Source organism: Sander vitreus, chromosome 13, assembly GCF_031162955.1.
Source record: "Sander vitreus isolate 19-12246 chromosome 13, sanVit1, whole genome shotgun sequence".
NCBI lineage: Eukaryota > Metazoa > Chordata > Actinopteri > Perciformes > Percidae > Sander > Sander vitreus.
Window position 1 is genome coordinate 26,373,142 of NC_135867.1, and position 20,328 is coordinate 26,393,469.

General features: G+C 42.2%; 2 protein-coding genes across 3 annotated transcripts; both read right to left on the reverse strand.

Annotated features, from left to right (window-relative positions):
• Nucleotides 1-1,631: 1,631 nt before the first annotated feature.
• Nucleotides 1,632-9,313, reverse strand: ppp1r14aa (protein phosphatase 1, regulatory (inhibitor) subunit 14Aa). 2 transcript variants are annotated; one of them, XM_078265997.1, is made up of 5 exons: nt 9,058-9,313; nt 5,896-5,976; nt 5,557-5,589; nt 4,379-4,479; nt 2,793-2,881 (listed from the first exon to the last, which is right to left on the reverse strand). In XM_078265997.1, the coding sequence occupies exons 1-4, from the start codon at nt 9,259-9,261 to the stop codon at nt 4,396-4,398; spliced, it is 402 nt and encodes a 133-aa protein (XP_078122123.1). In that variant the 5' UTR covers nt 9,262-9,313; the 3' UTR covers nt 2,793-2,881; nt 4,379-4,395. The 2 variants fall into 2 exon arrangements, with proteins under 2 accessions (XP_078122122.1, XP_078122123.1); XM_078265996.1 differs by lacking the exon at nt 4,379-4,479 and having other exon boundaries at nt 1,632-2,881; nt 9,058-9,311.
• Nucleotides 9,314-11,676: 2,363 nt separating this feature from the next.
• dlb (deltaB) lies at nt 11,677-18,556 on the reverse strand. Its single transcript, XM_078265784.1, has 7 exons — nt 18,338-18,556; nt 18,000-18,239; nt 17,758-17,815; nt 16,941-17,198; nt 14,925-15,286; nt 13,891-14,107; nt 11,677-13,243 (listed from the first exon to the last, which is right to left on the reverse strand). Exons 1-7 carry the CDS (start codon nt 18,386-18,388, stop codon nt 12,528-12,530), a joined length of 1,902 nt encoding a protein of 633 aa, XP_078121910.1. The 5' UTR covers nt 18,389-18,556; the 3' UTR covers nt 11,677-12,527.
• Nucleotides 18,557-20,328: the final 1,772 nt, after the last annotated feature.

Genomic DNA, 20,328 nt, shown 5'->3' on the forward strand with positions numbered 1-20,328 from the left:
GACAGATTGTGGACATTGATTATTGGCACGCAGAACACGTGTCCAAGCAAGTTCTTCCCTTGTCCCACCTCATTGGCCTAATGTAGGAGTTGGTAAAAGACTCTACACACATGAATAGAGTCAATTGCTGACTCGTGTTTGTGGTATTCCTCCAGTGAATTCACATTAAAGGATAACTTTTAAAACAATAGGCAGGTCCCCACGTGAACATTAAAACACTTTGCTTCCTGTTCATACTGGCCATTGGAAGTTCCTTTCCTAATGCTCTTCCACTGTTGATGGGGGAGTTGTCTCACTCAGACCACTGAGGCCTGACATTAACTTCAGATAAACTTTGGAATATATTGTTGGACAGGAGGACTGTGGGTTTTTTGTCCCCCATCACTTTCATTGGAATCATGTTAGGAAGGAAATTGTAAACCTATTCTATTAGGAAAAGTGCAATGTGCATTATGTTAGCTGATCTATAATTCTGGTGAGCTTGAAACACAATGAATAACAAAACATGACAAATTATAATTATGACTTTAATTTGTTTATGTCCTTCTTTACCTCATTTAAACTCGTTTTAATGAATAACATCCCAAATAGAATATATTATATATATTGTCAACATATATAGAGGCTTATATAGGCTTTCCTCTTGCATGATACTGAGGTCTCCAAGAATGACACGGAACAAAGGATGGATGTTACTGTTTTGGCATGTTTGCATTTATTGGTTATTGGTTTTTCTGGTATTGAGGCAGATATGGAGCAATGCCTGAATCCAACCAGGGTTGTTGTGTTTATATGCTGCGTGCTTTAGACAGTCACATCGTCTCAATCGTGTCAAGGCTACAAAGCTAATTAAGACTATCAGCTCCACACAACTCTCTCTGGATTTCTCAGTATGACTATGTTCAGAAGATTGTGGCGTCCGGTGACGTGGCTCAAGTCAAGATAATGACCTCTTCTGAAGAGTCCATCATGTTTTTTTAATCCTCCGTGTCCTCCTTGGCTACTAGCAACTGTGTGGCGTGTGGGGGGACGCACCGACAGTCTTGTTGTCATTACTTAGAATACCTCATCGGGGTGACAGAAACTATGCAATATAGCTTTAAGCCAAGGACCCCTTAGCTGAAAGAGAGACAGAGCAGGGACCCCCTAGTACATATTGTATAAAACGAAGTTGCATAATAAACTGGGCCTACAATAACATGTAAGGCGGCCTAAAACCTTTATACAAACCTTTTTAGTGCATAGAATACTAAGCTTTTGAAATAATTGTTGGCATGATTTTATAAATCATGTTTTAATGTTAAAACATACAACATCCTTAGGATTCACATATCTGTACCTTAACGACTACCTTACTCATTAATTTTTTTCTCACAAATAGGCTGATTTATATTTGCTAATTTGTTGTATTCATGGTAAGACATTGTCATTTTTTAAATAACTTTCACACTTTAACAATGCCTGCAGTAACTCAGAGGACCCCCCTAGGGGTCCCGGACCCCCAGTTGAAGATCTCTGTCGTACAGTACATGTGTACTTAATAAACTGGTGTTTCAGTGTCCTTTTCAAACTGTTCACATAACCCACATATTGCCAGTGGCTCCTGATCTGAAAAACACATACAGCCACAGTGAAAGCAATCGTTTTATTAGCAATTCCTGCAAAGGACTAGCTCTCTTTGCAGAATCAAAATTTAGTGAAAGTATACTGACCAAACTGAAAATGTAATAACAATACATAAGGCATGAACGACAGTGACATTAAAAAGCTACGGTGTGTAAGCAACGCAACAGGATCATTTCCATTGTTACATCATACTGGTATGCTGGATCTATCTCCATGTCTTGTAATCATAAATAACTTTTATAATCTAACAGATGTTAAATAAGACATATGCATGTAATCTGGCAGTGTTATCTAAAACGTGGTGCAGCTAACATGTGTTGCGTGGAAGATGGAACATACTGTAACTGTGTCACAGCATAGACTAGGATGCTTACAATATGAATGATCAAGGATCAGTGGCTGATGTTGAATATGTAGCAGGATGTCATTTTAAAATGAAGAGAGGTATATTTAATATTTTGGTTATCCTGCTTTCCTTCAATGACTTCCATCAGACATTTGAAACTGTTGCATCCAACTACATGGAGACAGTCATAATAATAAAAACAGTAATTATAATGACAGCTTTTTCCAGTCTAGTAAAAATGAGAGTCACAGGTTTTGGTGCTGCAAATGAAAGCTCTTTTGGGAATACTGTGAGTGGAAGTATGATTAGTTCTACAATGTATTTCTTCCTGTATGATCACTGACTATGTGTGCTAAATGGCATCGTGATAGTGAAGCCCTTGCTCCTAGATTGTAAATGTATTCCTATTTCATGTCTTCCTATCCTTGGCCAATTATCCGCCCACGAGATATGTCACAAATAGCTGTTGCTTTAATAAGTGGTTAAAGGAATAGTTTGACATTTTGGAAAATATAAAAATAGTTGTGGTTGTGTTTTTATGACCGACTATGTGCCGGACTATACCTTAGCCAGGAGTAGTGGGGTCCTTCACTGTGATGTTACCAGGCAACACAAGATATAGCATCTCAATTAATAAGTTTTAAGATGGATTTTTGTTTTCTTCCGTAGTCCAATAGAACTGACAGCGTATGCTGCGTGTCTTGGTTGAGGGGGGGGATGGGGTCGTCAGAGGGTCTGGTTCTGGCCTCGGGTGTGGTGGGAGTGTTGCTGTTGCCGGGGGTTGTTAAAGTGGTAGGGCTCATGGCGGTAGTGGCTGTGGGAGATCACCGGATGCTCGATGCCTACGCTCTGCAGCTCGTCCTGCTTGTGAACGCCATCCAGCTTCTCTAGCAGCTCTCTGATGAAGCTCTAAAGGGGGAGGGGGGGAGGGGGGGGACAGCACCAAGAGCAGGTGTCACATGGAGCACAGCTTAAATAGAGTTTAGTAAGTGTTCCAATAGGTCTTTTACATGTGTCAGTGCAACCACAATCTGTTATTTGACAGTGTTAGTAACAGGGGCGATTCTAGGATCATAATCTCTGAGCTAGCTACTGAACAGCAAGGTCAGCTAACGTTCTTTTGACACTATGATGGAACTAAACCTCACACTTTATAAATCTCAGTAATAACGACCAATTTGACGTTCTAACATTCTGCAATTTGTGTTGCTTACGTTTCATTTTGGGTTCTAGTCTGCGCCATGAAATGACCAACTTCTTCTCTGGGGACTACCAACGTTACAACTTTACAACCTTCTCCTGCTCTCTCTCTGACAGATCATCAGATATAGACTCAGCCAAAGGTGGGAGTCTGGAACAACCTCCTCTGATTGGCCAACACTATGTTTCTGTTGACCTGTTCCTTGACTGGGTTACAGGTGCATTGCATGGCGACACACAGGATATTAAACCTGTTTCAAGCCCTTTGAACCTGTAATTGTTTGTCCTCTGTCACTAACAGACACGTTCACAAACTCTCACTTGAAGCACTTTTTTTTTATTATAATTTTTAGGGGGGCTGAGATGAAGTTTAGGGGCTTGAGCCCCCCTAAAAAGGGTCTAAAATCGCCAATGGTTAGTAAGTATTTCCTTGTCACCCATCTATATATTTCAATGTGATTTATCATTCCCAATAGCTTATCTAATATTCGTGTTGAATATTAGACCAAAACTAGCTATGAATGTATCCAGTAGATAATTTAAGGTTAACCTGCCACACACAGACAGGCAGCAGCACAAGATACATCTGTGCTTGTTTCTCTGCTACGTTATTACAGCTAAACACATCTGCAAATTCCTCTCTTCAGCACTAGCTTTAATTGAAACACTGTTGATTTCAACTAAGACAGTTTACATTACCTTACTGTAAACTGCAATATATAACTGGAACATTTATAAACATTGTTGAACTCTGCCGACTGTCAGTTTGTGAGAGGTGAAGATAGCCTAAATAATAGGAGGTGCGTGTGTAATATGTGTAAGGAGCATGTTTCTAAAGAGCATCATCATTTTCAAATAATACGGACAGTAGATGCATTCAGAATTTTGGCCTCTAAGCACAAAGAGGACATTTTAAGAAAGAAATGAAGAGCTTTGGTTAAAAAAAACATACTGTTGCAGAGGAGGTATGTGGTCATTTTAAGGGGAAGGATCCCAGTTGCTGTGCAACAGCGAGATACTTTATATGGAAACATCTCAATTACTGGCCACTGACAGTACAAGCTTATTAGCTGGATAGGCATTCTACCATTTTGCTCCAAGACCAAGATTAAATGACTAAAACAACAGCCCTTATCGGAACACTAAACAAGGAGCAATTAGGAGTCAACTAGTAGCAAATAAATGTAGTGTTTAGTCATTTCCCACCAATTGTTGTTGAGTGTTCATACAGTATGTCCATAGATGGAAAGGCCTTGGAGAACAGCAGTGTCCCTGGACGATGAGCGGAAGGCCACTGAGGTTTGCTGCTGTTTTGTGTTGTGGTGTAAATGTGTTGCTCACAAGTTATTTTTCAACACTGTCAAAATAGGTCACAGGTTAATAAATACTGAAGAAAAAAAAAAAAAACTTGTTTATTCTTTTTATAAACATTAGACATCAGCAGTAGTAAAGTTGATTCTAGTCTTTACAATTAATAATGATCTCAGGGAAGGGGAACTGTGCTTTGTCAAAATCTCACACAAGCAATGGAAGTTGCCCCTGCCCCTCTGTTTTGTTTGAGTCTGTTCATGCATTTATGTACAAACGTGGGTCACGTGATGTGGCATATTTCCTGGAAACCTATTTAGTTGAAAGCAGCTGTTTGTTTATGAGAAACAGTTTGCTTCCTGTAATTATTCCTCCTTTTCAAACTAGCCATTAGGAGATGCAACTTTCCGATGAAAGTGAAAAATAAGGCTCCAGCAGTTTGAGATAGGCAAATCAATCTTCGAATGTTACACTGTTTTTAGTGTGATATTCATATTTTATGTTACGGTCCATCCATCCATCAGCTCAGCACGGAAACACACAAACTGTTTTAAAAAGACTTGAACTTTGAACTCTGATATATTTTTACACAGAACAAGAACTGTGAATTGTGAAACCATTACCATTGGAAGCATGTTAGAAAGAGATCTTAGTTTAAACAGGAGGAATGATTACAGCACACAGAAACTGTTTCTGTGTTGTTTTAAAAATACACGAACCTATCTTTTAATGATGCTCCAAATCAGAGTCCAATAAACTAGAAAAGAAAAGCAGCAGCTCCACTGACCCTCCCTGCTCTTTTGCCTGTGTTTGCATCTTTGATCAGGCCACAGCGAGGCGGAGACCAACGCTCTAGTCCAGAAAGACTCATTGTTTCAGGCTTAAAATGAAAAGAAAAAGGCAAGAGAGCACAGAAAGCCATTGTTGAGGCATGTGGAGTGACTATAGGATGAGGCGTCCGAAGCTGCAGCTTCAGTTTAGGTGCATGTGGCCAGTGTGTGTGTATGCGTGTATGTATGCATGTATACGTAATGTGTGCATCGTCATGACTCATCAATTTCCAAGTTAAAACGTACCTCTGTGCTGTTACTGCACTTTTGAAGAAGCTCCTGTTAAGAAAAGGTGCATTGTTACAAACCAGCCACGTAAATATATTTTTACTTTCAATATTCAACCATAAACACTGCAATGTTTCACTTAAAAATCTCATTCAGTAATAAGTACTGTACAATGATATTAACTCTTGCAAATATGCCTATTTGAATGACTCTCTCAATAAAATCTGTACGTCTTGGTGCAGGAACTCTCTAATCGTGAGGTGAAATGAAACCATTAACAATGCTGTTGTTGTATCATTTAGAAAATCCTCTCCATAACCCTCTCATACAGTATGATATACATGCTGCTCATGTTACCTGTAACTTTTTGACTCTCTCCTCATCATTAGGCAGGTCAAGCAAGTCATCAATGTTCACCTCCTCTGGCATATCACCTTCCTGATGTAGACACACACACACACACACACACACACACACACACACACACACACACACACACACACTCTTAATGAGTCACCATACACTTTGTACATACAGTACACACAAGCATGTAAAGGAACAGCGCTATGAGGATTGTAAACAGTAAGACAATAGGGGGATGCAAAAGTGCAAATGGTGCTGGAATACATAAATACATATTAATAGAATACGTTGCTGAGGTAGGTTGATATGACAGTATATTTACATGTTTAAATGATGTGTTAAAAACTATAAAATATATAATTTACTGAGTATTACACAGGGATTGATCCTGATACTGTGGACTGGTGTGAAGTGTTCATCATAGGGAGAGAGAGAAGAAAAACAGAAACCGGTTGTGTCCAGGGTGTGATGGGTATGTAGCAATGTTTCCTGACTCTGGAGGAGCATAAGTCCTGGATGGAGGGCAGGTTGGCACCAATGATTTTCTCTGCAGTCCTGACTGTCCGATGCAGTCTGTTCCTGTCCTGTTTGGTGACCAATTCAAACCAAACATGCAGTTTAAAAACCTTACATGAATGTTGGACATCCAGAAACCTGAATGATTCCACAGCAGACGGTTGTCGAGCATGGTTACGGAGACCAGTGATGGGGGGTTTCCTCCTGAAGTCCACTGTCATCTCCACAGTTGTGAGAGCGTTCAGCTCCAGGTTGTTCAGACCGCACCTGAGGGCTAGCTGTTCAACCTCACATCTGTATGCAGACTTGTCACCCTCTCAGATGAGGCCAATGACTGTTGTGTCTTTTGCAAATGTCAGGAGTTTACCAGCCGTGTCTCCTGAGGTTCAGTCGTTGTTGTAGAGGAAGAAGATCAGTGGGAAAAGTATATATCCCTGTGAGGTGCCACTACTGATGGTCTGGGTGAGATTTTTTTCCAGCCTCACCTGCTGCCTCCTGTTTGTCAGGAAGTTTGTCATCCACTGACAGGTGGGGTCTGGGACAGTGAGCTGGGTGAGTTTGGAGCTGAGGAAGAGGAACGCTGAGCTGAAATCCACAAGCAGGATCCTTGAGTATGTCCCTGGGGAGTCAGAGTGTTGCAGGATGTAGTGCAGTCCCATACTGACTGCATCATCCACTGAGGTGATTGCCCGGAAGGCAAACTGCAAGGGGGCTAGCAGGGGTCCTGTGAGGTCCTTCAGGTGGCTCAACACCAACCTCTCGAAGGATTTCATGACCACAGATGTCAGGGCGACAGGCCTGTAATCATTCAATCCTGTGATGATGGATTTATTTGGAGACCGGGATGATGGTGGAGTGCTTGAAGCAGGAGGGGACTTCACACCGCTCCAGTGATCTGTTTAAGATCTGTGTGAAGATGGGGGCCAGGGCAGACTTTCAGGCAGGAGGAAGACACGCTGTCTGGGTGCCTTCCTGATCTTCTGCCTTTGAAAGTGCTGACACACATCCCCTTCACAGATCCTGAGCGCAAGTGGAGGATCAGTGTGGGGGTGGCAGAGGGTGCAGATGGTGGTTGGATATCAGAGTGGGTGAATGGTGTGAATGTGGGTTTATCAAACCTGCAGTAAAACCCATTCAGCTCGTCGTACTGTTGATGTGTCTCTACAGTATGTGTGTGTGTGTGTGTGTGTGTGTGTGTGTGTGTGTGTGTGTGTGTGTGTGTGTGTGTGTGTGTGTGTGTGTGGGAGTGGTGGTCTCCTGTAGTTGGTGATGTCCTGCAGGCCTCTCCACACAGATGCAGAGTCGTTGGCTGAGAAGCGTGTGTGTATATATGTGAACCATGTTTAACATGCAACTGAAGACTTCGGAATGCAAAGCTGGCACACATTGCATATCCATCACTTGTATGTTTAGGCTCTGGGGACTGAATAGTAACAATGTTCACTTAGTACTGTAACAGTGGCTTGTTCTGTTTGAACAAACAGCCATTGTACCAGCTGATCTGGGCGAAAGAGACAGTGTCATTCGCCCATCCATACCATTGCACTGACTGCGTAATTCCCTTGCCACATACAGGACTCCAGCTCTTCATCTGCACACACTAAAACTCATACAGGCAGGTCCTTCTCACCTGAAAAACTGATACACTAAGAAGGGTTTCTCTGTTTTTGTGCGTGTGACATGACTTGCTTCAAGAAAATTATACTTGTCTTGAGTAGTGTTGTTATCCTCATTGGACATTTTACAACAACAAAACAGATTCAAAGCATTTAAACTATGTAGAATTTCCAAAAGGATGATTTGCTCCTTTAATGTGACATACATCAATATTTTGGATACAAGGGTCATGTGAATATGCCTGTGGCTTGGGGCAAAACTCGGTGTGAAAGCTGGGCCCTTCACAGAGCTGCCTTATCATTGACATGATCTGATTGCTATTTTCTTACAATCAACATACTTGGCTTTCACAACACAATCCTGCATTTAATGTCCAAAAATGCTCTCCTCTCTCCATGGTCTGCTCACAAGAGACCCCAAGCTCCTGTCAGCTGCATCAACAGCCAGATGTGCAGTGTTTACCTCCTCCTGGGACCGACAACAACGCCTTCCCTCCTCTGGAACTGCCCCCGTCTTCTTTTTCACATCAATTATCCTTCTCTCGGTTCAACCCTGCCCATGTAAGGCAAGCCCCGAGAAAGATACCAATCTGTGAGAAGAGGACAGCCCTGGACCTCACATCTACAGGATGCTGGCCTTGTATGGAGAACCAGTCTGCCCCCCTCTCCACTCAATTCAATTCAATTTTATTTATACAGTAGTATCAAATCATAACAAGTGTTATCTCAATACACTTTACAGTAGGTCTAGACCACACTATAATTTACAAAGACCCAATAATTCCAGTAATCCCCCCCCCCAATGAGTCTCAGAACTGCACCATTGAAAGGTGCCTCCATATCACATTCTTGCTTCAATGTCTGCCCATAGAATATACAGTCTTTGTGTCTGCCTCATTTTCTATATTTTACTGTAGGTTAAAAGTGTACATCATTTTTTATTTTTTTTTATTTTTGGATAGGCTATTGTCTAATTATATAACACAGTATGTAATAAGTAGTTTTTTGCTGCTCATCCACCCACCTGACCCGAGTACAGCCGGTCCAGGCTCTCGTCGATCCACTTCTCCACATCCAGCCGCCTCTGCAGCTCCTTCCGGTTGTACTTCACGGTAACGCGGGCATGTCTCTTCGGGATATTCCCAACGTGATCCTGAAGCAACTCCAAATCTGATGAATGAACCGCCTCAGTTTCCTTTAGTGTCGTCGCTGTCAGATCGGCTGCCATGTCTGGTCTGGACTGGTCGGACTGGTCTCTCGACTGTTTCCAACCCCTTATCAAGAAGCACGGGGTGGGGGGGGCGTGCACACACTGCTGAGCACGAGATTGTTTTCTCTTTCTCTCTCTCCTGGGATGTTTACACAGGCTACAGGGAATCTATACAAATACTGCGAAAACATTGCATGTATCTATGAATCTATCTATTCATGAATCATTAATAATTAACCATAGTCATTTAGTTTGAGTAAAGAGCATTTGGACATAAAATCTAACTTTATAAAGTGTTTATTACAGGTTTGCAACTTGATATCAGGCTACAGTTGTTTGCTTGGTTCAGTTTGCAAGATAGAACATCAGCACGTCAACAGCCAAAGGTCTCGTGAAGCTGAAACTATGTCCACCACGGTAAACAACTAAAGGAATCTGTATATGGGCTGATGGAAGAATGCCTCTTTAAGGAAAGCTGCTCCACTATTTAGGCTACTTTGATCAATTATTTGTGTGATTATAATGTGTTCTTGTATATTGTCCATGAGTGTCTTTTTCACCCCCCAACCCTAACTTTGTTCAGGTAGATTCCAATTAATCAGGAAGTTTCATCATATCACTCAGATCTTTTTTATTTATTTTTAAAGATGATTTTTTTTTTGGGGGGGGGGGGGCATTTGTAGGCCTTTATTTGACAGGACAGCTGAAGACATGAAAGGGGGGAGAGCGAGGGGGGAATGACATGCAGCAAAGGGCAAACAGGTCGGAGTCGAACCCGAGAGCACTGCGTCAAGGACTAAACCTCTATATATGGGCGCCCACTCTACCAACTGAGCCATCTGGGCGCCCTATCGCTCAGATCTTTGATGTTAAATGTTCTGCCAGCACTGCTCGGGCCTCTTGACTGTTGAATGAAGTCTATAATGTTTATAATCAGCATAACACCCATGGACCTGTGCACTTGTGGATATTATGTTGTAGCCCTCCTTCCCTTACCGTAAGGGAAGGCTTTGTCACTTGTCAGGCCGCCACTGTAAATAAGAACCTGTTTTGAATTGCCTGTAAAATTAAAGGTGAAATAAAAAAATTTAAAAAAACAGGCAGGACAAGTAATATGCGAAAGAACATTTAAATACTTTGGGTGTAGGTTTTTAGTAGGTATGGAAGTCTTATTGGTAACACCTTTTAATACAAAGTGTTACCGTCTTCTTTGTGAGACTCCAAGTGTCCCGTAACGATAGACCTCTTTGATTAGGTTCCTCTGAACTTAATATAACAGAAACTGGTGACCACTATAATGAATGAATCCATAATTATTGTTATTCTTACCAGCTTCCAATATGACTCAATTCTGCTGGCTATATTTGATTTCTATGTTTTACACATCACAGGGACTCCTGCAGTGCATCAGCCAATTAGAGTGATAGTTGTGTGACAGAGGTCTACATGCATATAGAGACGTACACAAACAGCACGTCATAATAATATCTTACATCAAGTAATATCTCATTTAAATGGTGTTAGTTAAAGTCAGTGTAAACTGAATGATGATTAACGGCCATTTTTAAAGCAAAGATGCCAAATATATAGTTCTAGCTTCTCAAATATGAGGATTTGCTGATTTTCTGTGTCAGAGAATTGGAATTTGAACATCACGGCGTTTGGGCCGATCCGTTGTACAAAACAGGCAACTTGACTCTTTTTTTTTGACTAAACGATTAGCCAATTCATTGAGAAAACAATCGGCAGATGAATCAACAATAAAAATAAATTGTTAGTTGCAGCCTAAACTCATAACACACTATATCCTATAGCAGTGGCTCTCAAATGGGGGTACGTGTCCCCCTAGGGGTACTTTGGAGAACTGCAGGGGGTATGTGAGATATTTAACACGTTCCTCTTTAAGTGGACTTTTTTTTCCTACCAAAAATGTGACATTTGTGTTGCCTTCTTTGGAACTATTCTTGCCTTCCTTCTACTTTTTACAAGTTTCTCACTTTTTTTGAAGTTATGAGACTGTTTTTGAAGTTTTTGATACTATTTTCGACCTATTCTTGCCGTACTTTTTTTCTAAGGTTTTGTTGTTTTTTGTTTGTTTTTTTACAGTTTTTGTCTCCTTTTCTCATCAGCATTTAAATGATTTTCAGTTCCAAAGCTGTTAAGTAAATCTATCGCTGACAGCGCTGTACTGTTCCTCTTCATAGAGACTTTTTTTTTTCAACCAAAAATGATTCACGCTGGTCAGGGGGTACTTAAAGACTCTTAAAGAAACAATTCAAAAGGGGTACATTATTGAAAAAAAAGTTTGAGAACCACTGTCCTGTAGCATGTACAAAGACACATTTATAATATCATCTTAAGTTCCTCTAATACAGTATTCTGTCTAGGAATAACGTGGCAGACTTCACACCTGCAGAACAGAGAGATCCAGAATCACATCAAAGCAAATCTTTTATTCCACATCACAACCACAACATGATGAAATTAAATAATATGAATGAAAACATGTAACATAACACAAACTTTGGCATGAACACAAAATGGCACATGAAGGAGCAATGCGATCAGTAGTGTATAAACGATATCTATAAATTACAGTAATGGCTGACTTTGTGTTATAAAGCACATTTTCTTTCTATCCCTGCTCTGAATATCTTTGGGATATTTCACGCAGCCTTCACAGCCCATAAAACATCCAGGTACAACATCAAGCGTCGGTCTTCATTCAGCATCATATAAATATATCTTTACATCTGTGATAATCGAAGAGAAGCCATAAACATACGTTTTTTTTTTGTTCAAATAAATAAATAATATAAAGAATGATGGTATACGCACAATACGGAAATAATATCCAAAGGAAGATTGAAAAGCAAAACAAAAAAAATGTGTGTTTCAAAAATCAAAGTGAACATTTTAAAAACAATAACCATATAAAACCAGTAACGAGTATTGTGACTTCCTGTATTTGGTTTGTGTTGTAGGTCCTAAGAAAGGTGGATCGTATTATTTGTTTCTTTGGGTCTTAAAACATGGAAGAGCTTTGCCCTATATACTTTTTTTAATAATCTTTGTAAAAATCATCTTCATCAGAATAGTTCATTTGTCAACATTTTGTTTCTTATGCTTACATTTTGAATGGTACATTATCTCCTGCATAAGCAGAGTGTTGTTGTTTTTTTCAACTCATGGATTTGCTCCTTTCTTCACTGTGCATGAAGACAGAGGAGCAACAAGTGCTAATATTCCTTTACCCCTGTGAACGTCCATGTTTTCTCTCTGTTTCATCTCAGCCCCGCCCCAGAGCCCAGGCCGGCCTCGTCCCTCCACATAAAGTCCGGACGCTCGCCTCTGGCTGGGCTGCTCTCCACAGGACTGGGCCTGTACCCGGACCTTCCGTCAGGGCACAGGGAGAGGCTGAGGCGAGCCGTGCCGTTGCTGATCTTGAACAGGCCATTAGGACTCAGGAAGGAATCTCTTTCGCTTCCTCCCATGTTGTTGACCGAATCCAAGTCGTTGTAAACTGCAATGTCGCTCAGCTGCTTCCTTCCCTGCAGTCTCCTCCTCCTCCTCAAGAATATAATACCCGCCACCAGAACCAGCACCAGGATGGCCAGGATGCAGGAGACGGTGAGGGTGGCAGAGGAGGGCTGGGAGATCTGGCGCAAAGCGGGCTTGAAACTGGGCTGGAGCGTGAACTCACAGCTCGGACCCATGAAACCCTTTGGGCACTGGCACACCGGCCCAGTGAAGTGGGTAAAGCAGGTGCCACCGTTCTGACACGGGTGAACGCCACAGGCATCGGAGCGCACGCTGCAGTTCTTGCCGGTGTACCCCAGGGTGCAGGAGCAGGTGTAGTCGTTCACACCGTCTTGGCAGGTTCCGGCATTCTGGCAGGGGGTCGAGGCGCAGTCGTCAATGTTGACCTGGCAGTTGGCGCCGGTGAAGCCCGCCTGACAGCGGCACAGGACGCTCTGGCCGAGGTCCAGACAGTCACCACCTGCAGGACAGAGAAATACTCTGTTCAGCACCCAAGAGATCAGGAACGGGTAATGAAGTACTTACTTTACTTGAGTCTTTTCTTTTCATGCCACTTTCTCCTTCTAATCTTCTACATTTCAGAGAGAAATATTGTACTTTTTACTCCACTACATTCATCTGTTACAGCTTTAGTTACTAGTTACTTTACACATTAAGATTTTTGCACACAAAACATATGCAGTTTATAAAATCTGATGTTTTATTCTGAAGTAAACTAGCCAACAATATAACGGCTACAAGTCCAGCTGAAATGATTAGACCATTAAACACACAACTGGTTGGATCCTTTACACTTTCTACAATGGGAGGAGAGTTCTGCATTGAGTACTTTTACTTTTAATACTTTAAGTACATTTTCCTGATGATACTTACATACTTTTACTTAAAATTTTCAATGCAGTATTTTAACAGTGTAGTATTAGTGTTTTTACTTCAGTAAAGGATCTGAATACTTCTTCCACCGCTGATGAAACTGCAGCGTTGATGCAAGAGTATTGACAGTAATGCCTATTCACTAAAACAACTTCATGTTCAGTTTACAAACCGCTGATTTGCACTTCAGCCACAAGGTGTCGCCAGAGGGGAGGGCCACTCCTGCACACTCACCATTCAGGCAGGGCCTGTTGCTGCAGCGGTCCAGCTTCTTCTCACAGTTGGAGCCCGTGTAGCTGGGAGGGCAGCGGCAGGTGTAGCCTCCAGTCATTGCCTCCACACAGGTGCCGCCGTTGAAGCAGGGACCGTCTGCGCACGTCATGGCAATGATCTCGCAGTTCTTACCGTAGAATCCCTGCGGGCAGGTGCATGAGTAGTCGTTCTCCAGGTCCTGTGCACAAAGGAAGAAAAAAAAACCTTGACGTTAAGGACGAAATGATGTCCGGAAGGGATGTGTGGAGCCCTCTAGTTCTCTTAGTATGCATTCAGATGAGATCAGTGGACATGAACTGAACTGTATTTAAGCTGCTAACATTACACACTATGTGTGCTGACACAAGACAGTTTACCCACCAACCAGTTCCATTCCCTCACCTATTTATCTCAAGACAGCCCAAAGTCAATAGTTGTGTTGGTGTGTTTAATATTAAATACGTTTTTTATGAGAATAAAGTTAGATTTTGTTATTTTTGTTTTCCTATTTCTCTGTTTTGGACAGCCGCCTTTTTCTTATTTTTCTTATTTTCTCTTTCTGCTATATATTTTGTAGAGCCATCTGGTGGTCATACTTTGCATTTGTTACCTGTGAGTTCACTGGCTCCTTGTTCAGGTGTTTGCAATCATCTTGTAGCTACAAAAAGGGGAAACTGTGTGCAGAGGGCTACACGCTGAAGAAGGCAGTTGGTTCCGCTACGCGTGGGTTGTTACCCAGCTCTATTTTTATTAGTAAGAAATTATAAGTATTAGCAATTTCAACGCGGAATAGCCATTTAAATAACGGCTTTTTCACTTTTTGCAAGAAGAGTGCCTTGGACCTTTCTTCTTTTTGGAACTTTCTTTGTTTGTTTAAGGTAGAAGTTTTTATTGAAGTTACTGGTCTTACACTTCTACTGTGACACTTGAACTTCCCTGCATGGGATCAATACGGTTTGCCTGATTGTTTCTTTATTGCAACTTTAGTGCACCTTTAAATCCCAGTGTGTACTCACATTGCAGCTGCCTCCGTTCTTGCAGGGGTTGCTGTCGCACTCGTTGGTTTCCAGCTCACAGTTGGTGCCTCCAAAGCCAGGCCTGCAGGTGCAGGTGTAGCTGCCCTGGCCCGTGTTGGTGCAAGTTGCACCGTTGGCGCAGGGCTTGTGGTTGGTGCAGTAGTTGAGGTCCTGGTCGCAGAAGAGGCCCCCCCAACCCTCCTGACAGTTACACTGCCATGGCTGGCTGCACGTCCCGTGGAGGCAGCCTGGGTAGCGGACGCATTCGCCACAGGAGGGGCCCTGCCAGCCCATGCGACACGTACAGCCCCCAGGGGCCTCGCAGTAGCCGTGCCTCTCACTGCAGTCGGCCGAGCAGATGGCTGGGGAGGAGAGGAGAAGGGAGGGTGTATGATTACAATGGGCACGCCTTCTCATACATCTCACACTCACACACACACACACACACACGTGTACAGGGCCCCCTGTCTGACCCCAGCCCTTTTCCAGACTTCACTGTTGGTTAAGTATTAAGCCAAGCAGCTGGTAGGCACACTGCCGGAGAGAAATGCTTTCTTTTATCTCCCCATTACACACACACACACACACACACACACACACACACACACACACACACACACACACACACACACACTAACACACACTGGTCACCTTTAAAAAAAAAGTGTGTGTGTGTGTGTGTGTGTGTGTGTGTGTGTAATGGGGGCCACAGCTCTTTCTCTCATTGTAACGGAGAACAAAAGGCAGATGGAACACCACAGACCGTCTTTCAAAAGAGTGAAACACAACACTATGGGACATCACTCAGATAAAGGAAACACTCTATATGCTCTGAAAAGATTCCTGTCTGTGTAGGAGATCACAAATCAACCTGGGTGATAAGATTAAAAAAAACATTCCATTCCTGCCTTGACAAAATTTCAGTCTCATTTTTCAAGTCTTGGGAGGAGAAAATGTCTGGGTTGCTTGTCTCGCAAAAATCCAGTCCCTCAATGTTACTAATGTGTGACTGATTACAAATGCTTTTGGTTGTCTCCACTCTCTCCCTTAATGTCTTTACTTACTCAGATGTATGCGTTTGTGAAATGTTCTCTTGTTTTGTGTCATGAAGGAGAGTTTGGATTGAAAACCCCTAATTATGAGGCCATCTGCTTTTGTATTCTGTTTCCTACTTTTTAAATAATTTTTTCCAATGTTAAATAGTTTGTAATTTTGTTGTATGCCATGTAAATAAATTTGATTTTATTAGGCTATTGTTACAATTAGAAATGACTTATTCACTAAATAAATATATGTATATCCTGTTGGGGTATCATAGAAGACTACAAAATAACATGAAGACAGGTTACATTCTAGATACTACCAGTCAGGGGTGATTCTAGAATCAGAGCTTTAGGGGTGCACCCTTTTAATGTAAGTTTAGAATTAAAATAGAAGAAAACTTCCTTTAATACTGAGCCACAGGGCCATTAGTACAAAGGTGAGTGGTATTACGAATGAAATCAGATATGTATCTATGGAAAAGCATACATTTGCAAAATGCAGTATCGACAACTTTTGAAAATTAGAGATTAATGTGATTGTGAGTAATGGCTGGCAAGCACTATTCGCTGAAAATAGCTCTGAATTGTTTCTGAATGATCTATAGGAATCTAGATTCTGGGTTTAGTTTCAGGATGTGGTGGTAGTCCTAGAGCAGAACTCCTTAGCTCACAATAGATTAACACTAGTCTCCACAGACTTTTTTTTCTTCTTTGCAATAATTTTTTAGGGGTGCCGAGATCAAGTTTAGGGGTGCCTCAGTACCCCTAAAAAAGAGCTAAAATCGCCCCTGCTACCAGTACCATCATGTATTAATGTATAATGTATAATCCAGATTTGCTATGTGTGGTTGAATGGGTTGAATGCAGTGTTGTTCTCCCCCGGCAGGTTAATCACTGAACTGCACAACTACTACAGGATGTTAGTGCCTTGCTGCAGGACACTTATGTACTCAGTACTGGAAAATGCACTTACGCTCCGAGCAGTAGTTCCCCTTCCAGCCGTCCAGGCAGATGCGGTTGCCCTCCTCGTCGCAGGTGTAGTGGCCCAGCGTGTCGTCTCTCGGCCTGCAGTACTCCGCGCAGCCGTCTCCAAAGTAGTACTCGTCGCAGAAGACGTGGTAGGAGTAACGCAGCTCGCTCTGCTCGCCGAAGTGCACGTCCTGGGACCAGTCCTCCCCGATGGCGAGTCTCCTCCGGGTCGCCAGGCGGCTCACTAGGTTGTTCTGGTTGTCTGCAGAAAGGAACGGGGAGACATTTATTATTAACCCTCCTGTTGTCCTCGGGTAAAAACTGACCCGTTTTCAAAGTTTCTATATCAGAAATTTGGATTTTTCAACCAAATTGCCCCAAAATAACATGGATGGATTCCATACAACACTCATCGCAAGTAAAATAAAGGATTGTATTGCAATTTGGGTCTTTTAATCCTTTTTTTATAGCATTTGAAAAGAAAAAACATTAAAATGGTTTCAAAACGGTTTCCTGGCTACACGTAAACAGATACGAAGTATGTGACTATCCATTTAACACACTCTGATTTTAACTATTCAAAATGATTCATCATTTCTGCTTTTTTCAAACTAAAAATGAGGTTTGTTGACCCTGAATTCCAAAAACTCGTGGTAATAAGTTGACTAACACGATGTAACACACAATTACATTATGCTTTATAAAACAGGCAAAACAGACGTCAGGTGTAAATCCAATTAACGGGCACTCCGCGACATGTCACGTGATTTATCGTGGATACGACATTGTATTGATATCAGCGAGTCAAAGACACAACCCACCTGTGTATTCGGTGGGAGATTCAGCGTTCCAGGCTTCAATGATCAACGAAAAGGTCCCCTAGAACAGACAAAAACACTTTTAATGTTATTACAATATTAGTTAACGTGGCCATTTTACGCATTTATCTGGCATTGATAATGAATTGGTGGATAAATGATGTCTTAACTATGTATTCAGTCCTACCATATACAACACCCTAACAACACTAGTATAGTTTGTGTAACTATGGTTTTCCATTTACCGGCCACTTGAAGTGGAAAGGCACCCGGATGGGAGCGCTGCTGGAGATCGAGGTGTGATCGGCCCTGATAACGTTGGTGTGTCCGGTGCCAAAGGTGCAGGGCGGCTCGGCGGAGATCACATCCTCCGGGTGTTTAAGGCAAATTCTGAAAAATATGTGACAGTCCCTGTGTCTTCTGCAGATGCGTTGCGCCGTGTGGAATGAATTAATTTTCAGCTCAAACACACCAGAGGACAAAACCTGCAATGACAGAAAAACACGATATAAGACACGCTGTGCGTAAAGACACGATGAGATTTGTTGTTGTCGTTTTTTGGCACAAACAGAAGCCAACTTACTACGTGCAATAAGGCCAGAGCCAAGAGGCATCTCAGGTGTAAATGTGCCATTTCTTCTCAGAGTTTTCCAGCTCTAAGTGGATGGCCGCATTCGTCGTGTGCAATAATATTCCCAAACGATGTTGAAGAAAACTCAAAACAGTTTCATCACTTTGGGCTCTGTGATCCTGTTGGTGTCTCTTAAATCCTTGTCTCCTAACGATGGTCTTCTCCTCCGTCCTATTGTTGGCACTTTGGTTCTGCTGCGTAATAGACGCTGCGGTGTTTTTATACCCTCTGATGCTGCGCGTCCTCGAAGGAGGTGGAGCCGGAGCAGACCTCAGGGGAGCAGCCTGACACAGGGGGCCTGCCTGGGGATTTAGACAACCCACATTACACCTGGACCTGGTCCTTGATAGGAATCTGCGTAAGAAGCTGGCGCAGGGCAGACATGTTTAACATTACTGCATGAATCTTTACCACTCAAGCTAATGTGGGTGATAAAACTGAATCGCAGTAGTACTTCATAGTAGAAGTATTGGATGAACCAAAAAATCTACAACTGGTCTGAAAACAGCAAACTATCCACGTTTTAGTGATTGCAGAACTTTTAATATATAGTTTAAGTGAGTGGCTGGAAAACTGACGAATATAGGCCTACTATATATATATATATATATATATATATATATATATATATATATATATATATATATATATATATAAAACATGTCATCAAAGAGAATAAACAATTATTTAGGCATTCAGATTTGGGGAAATGTGTCAAACAATGAGCGTGCCAGGACATTATCTAATTAAGGCCCTCTGCATTTCATCAAACACGGACATCAGCCGTTAACTTCAACACCAATGTATAGATCATTGTTCAGAAAGTTTTCCTTTTTCTTTTTTGGATCTTGTATACACACTAAACAAATATCAGAAGGAAGCGGGGAAGAATAGCGTGGCTTTTCTTTCTTTACATCCAACGTTATAATTGCTCTGACGCGTGTGGGGGAACAAAGAGTGGGCAGGTCCCGGAGCAGAGCGCATTGTGAGTCTAGCGGCTATTCAGGCCTCTTCTGTCGCACTCCTGGGCCTGAAGAAGGTTGCGGGAGGACAACAGAAGGGAGGGGGTTGCTCGCGCGCGTGTGTGTCCTGCAGAGTTTGGACTATCATGTTGCTTTTGTCTGGACCTCATGCGAACAGCTGTATGGTAATCAACGGCACATGGTTGACCGAGTGGGGCTCCAAACCCGGCTATTGTCTCCCCAAAGCTTCCACTCCCGGCGCTCGCGCACAGACACACAAACACACACACACACACACACACACACGCACGCACGCACGCACGCACGCACGCTAACTAACCCTGTATTGATTTAGGGAGGACTCTGTCGGCTGTCGGTTTCAACACCTGTCGCTGGCAGAGGGTCTAAACTAAACACACCTAAACTAAGCTGATCTTTAACACTGGTCATATAAACCTGCATGACTGATTTAATAGCATTTAATAATTCATATTATATTATTAATAATTTAATAAGCAGCCTCAGAAATAATTTTACAGGAGGGGTTTTAAGACCGATAAATAAATAAATATTGATTTGTGTTTGGTTATTATCTTTATGGTGAGCGTGGCTGAACAGTGGGAAGGATCACATAAAAAAAGCGACTTTGCTCAGACTGTCTGGGTGGAGGTGAAACGAGTCATTAGGACTCCAAACATTTGAACTGACAGACATAAAGTCAAATATTTCCACATGGCAACCGCATTAAAAGTCTAAGTGTTTATCAATCCCACACTGTAAAGTGCGTTGGGTTGTGCGTGTGGTGAGTGAGTGAGTGGGGGGGAAGGGTCCTGTTGTTATTATAATGAGAAAAGAGGACGCGTGCCTGAGGTGGCCCCCTGTATATCCTGGCACGCTTCCCTGCAGGACAACAAGGACAAACGAGGGAGGAAACATCACACTTGTATGTAAAGTAAGTTAAGCTAAAGGAAAAGGGCTGGG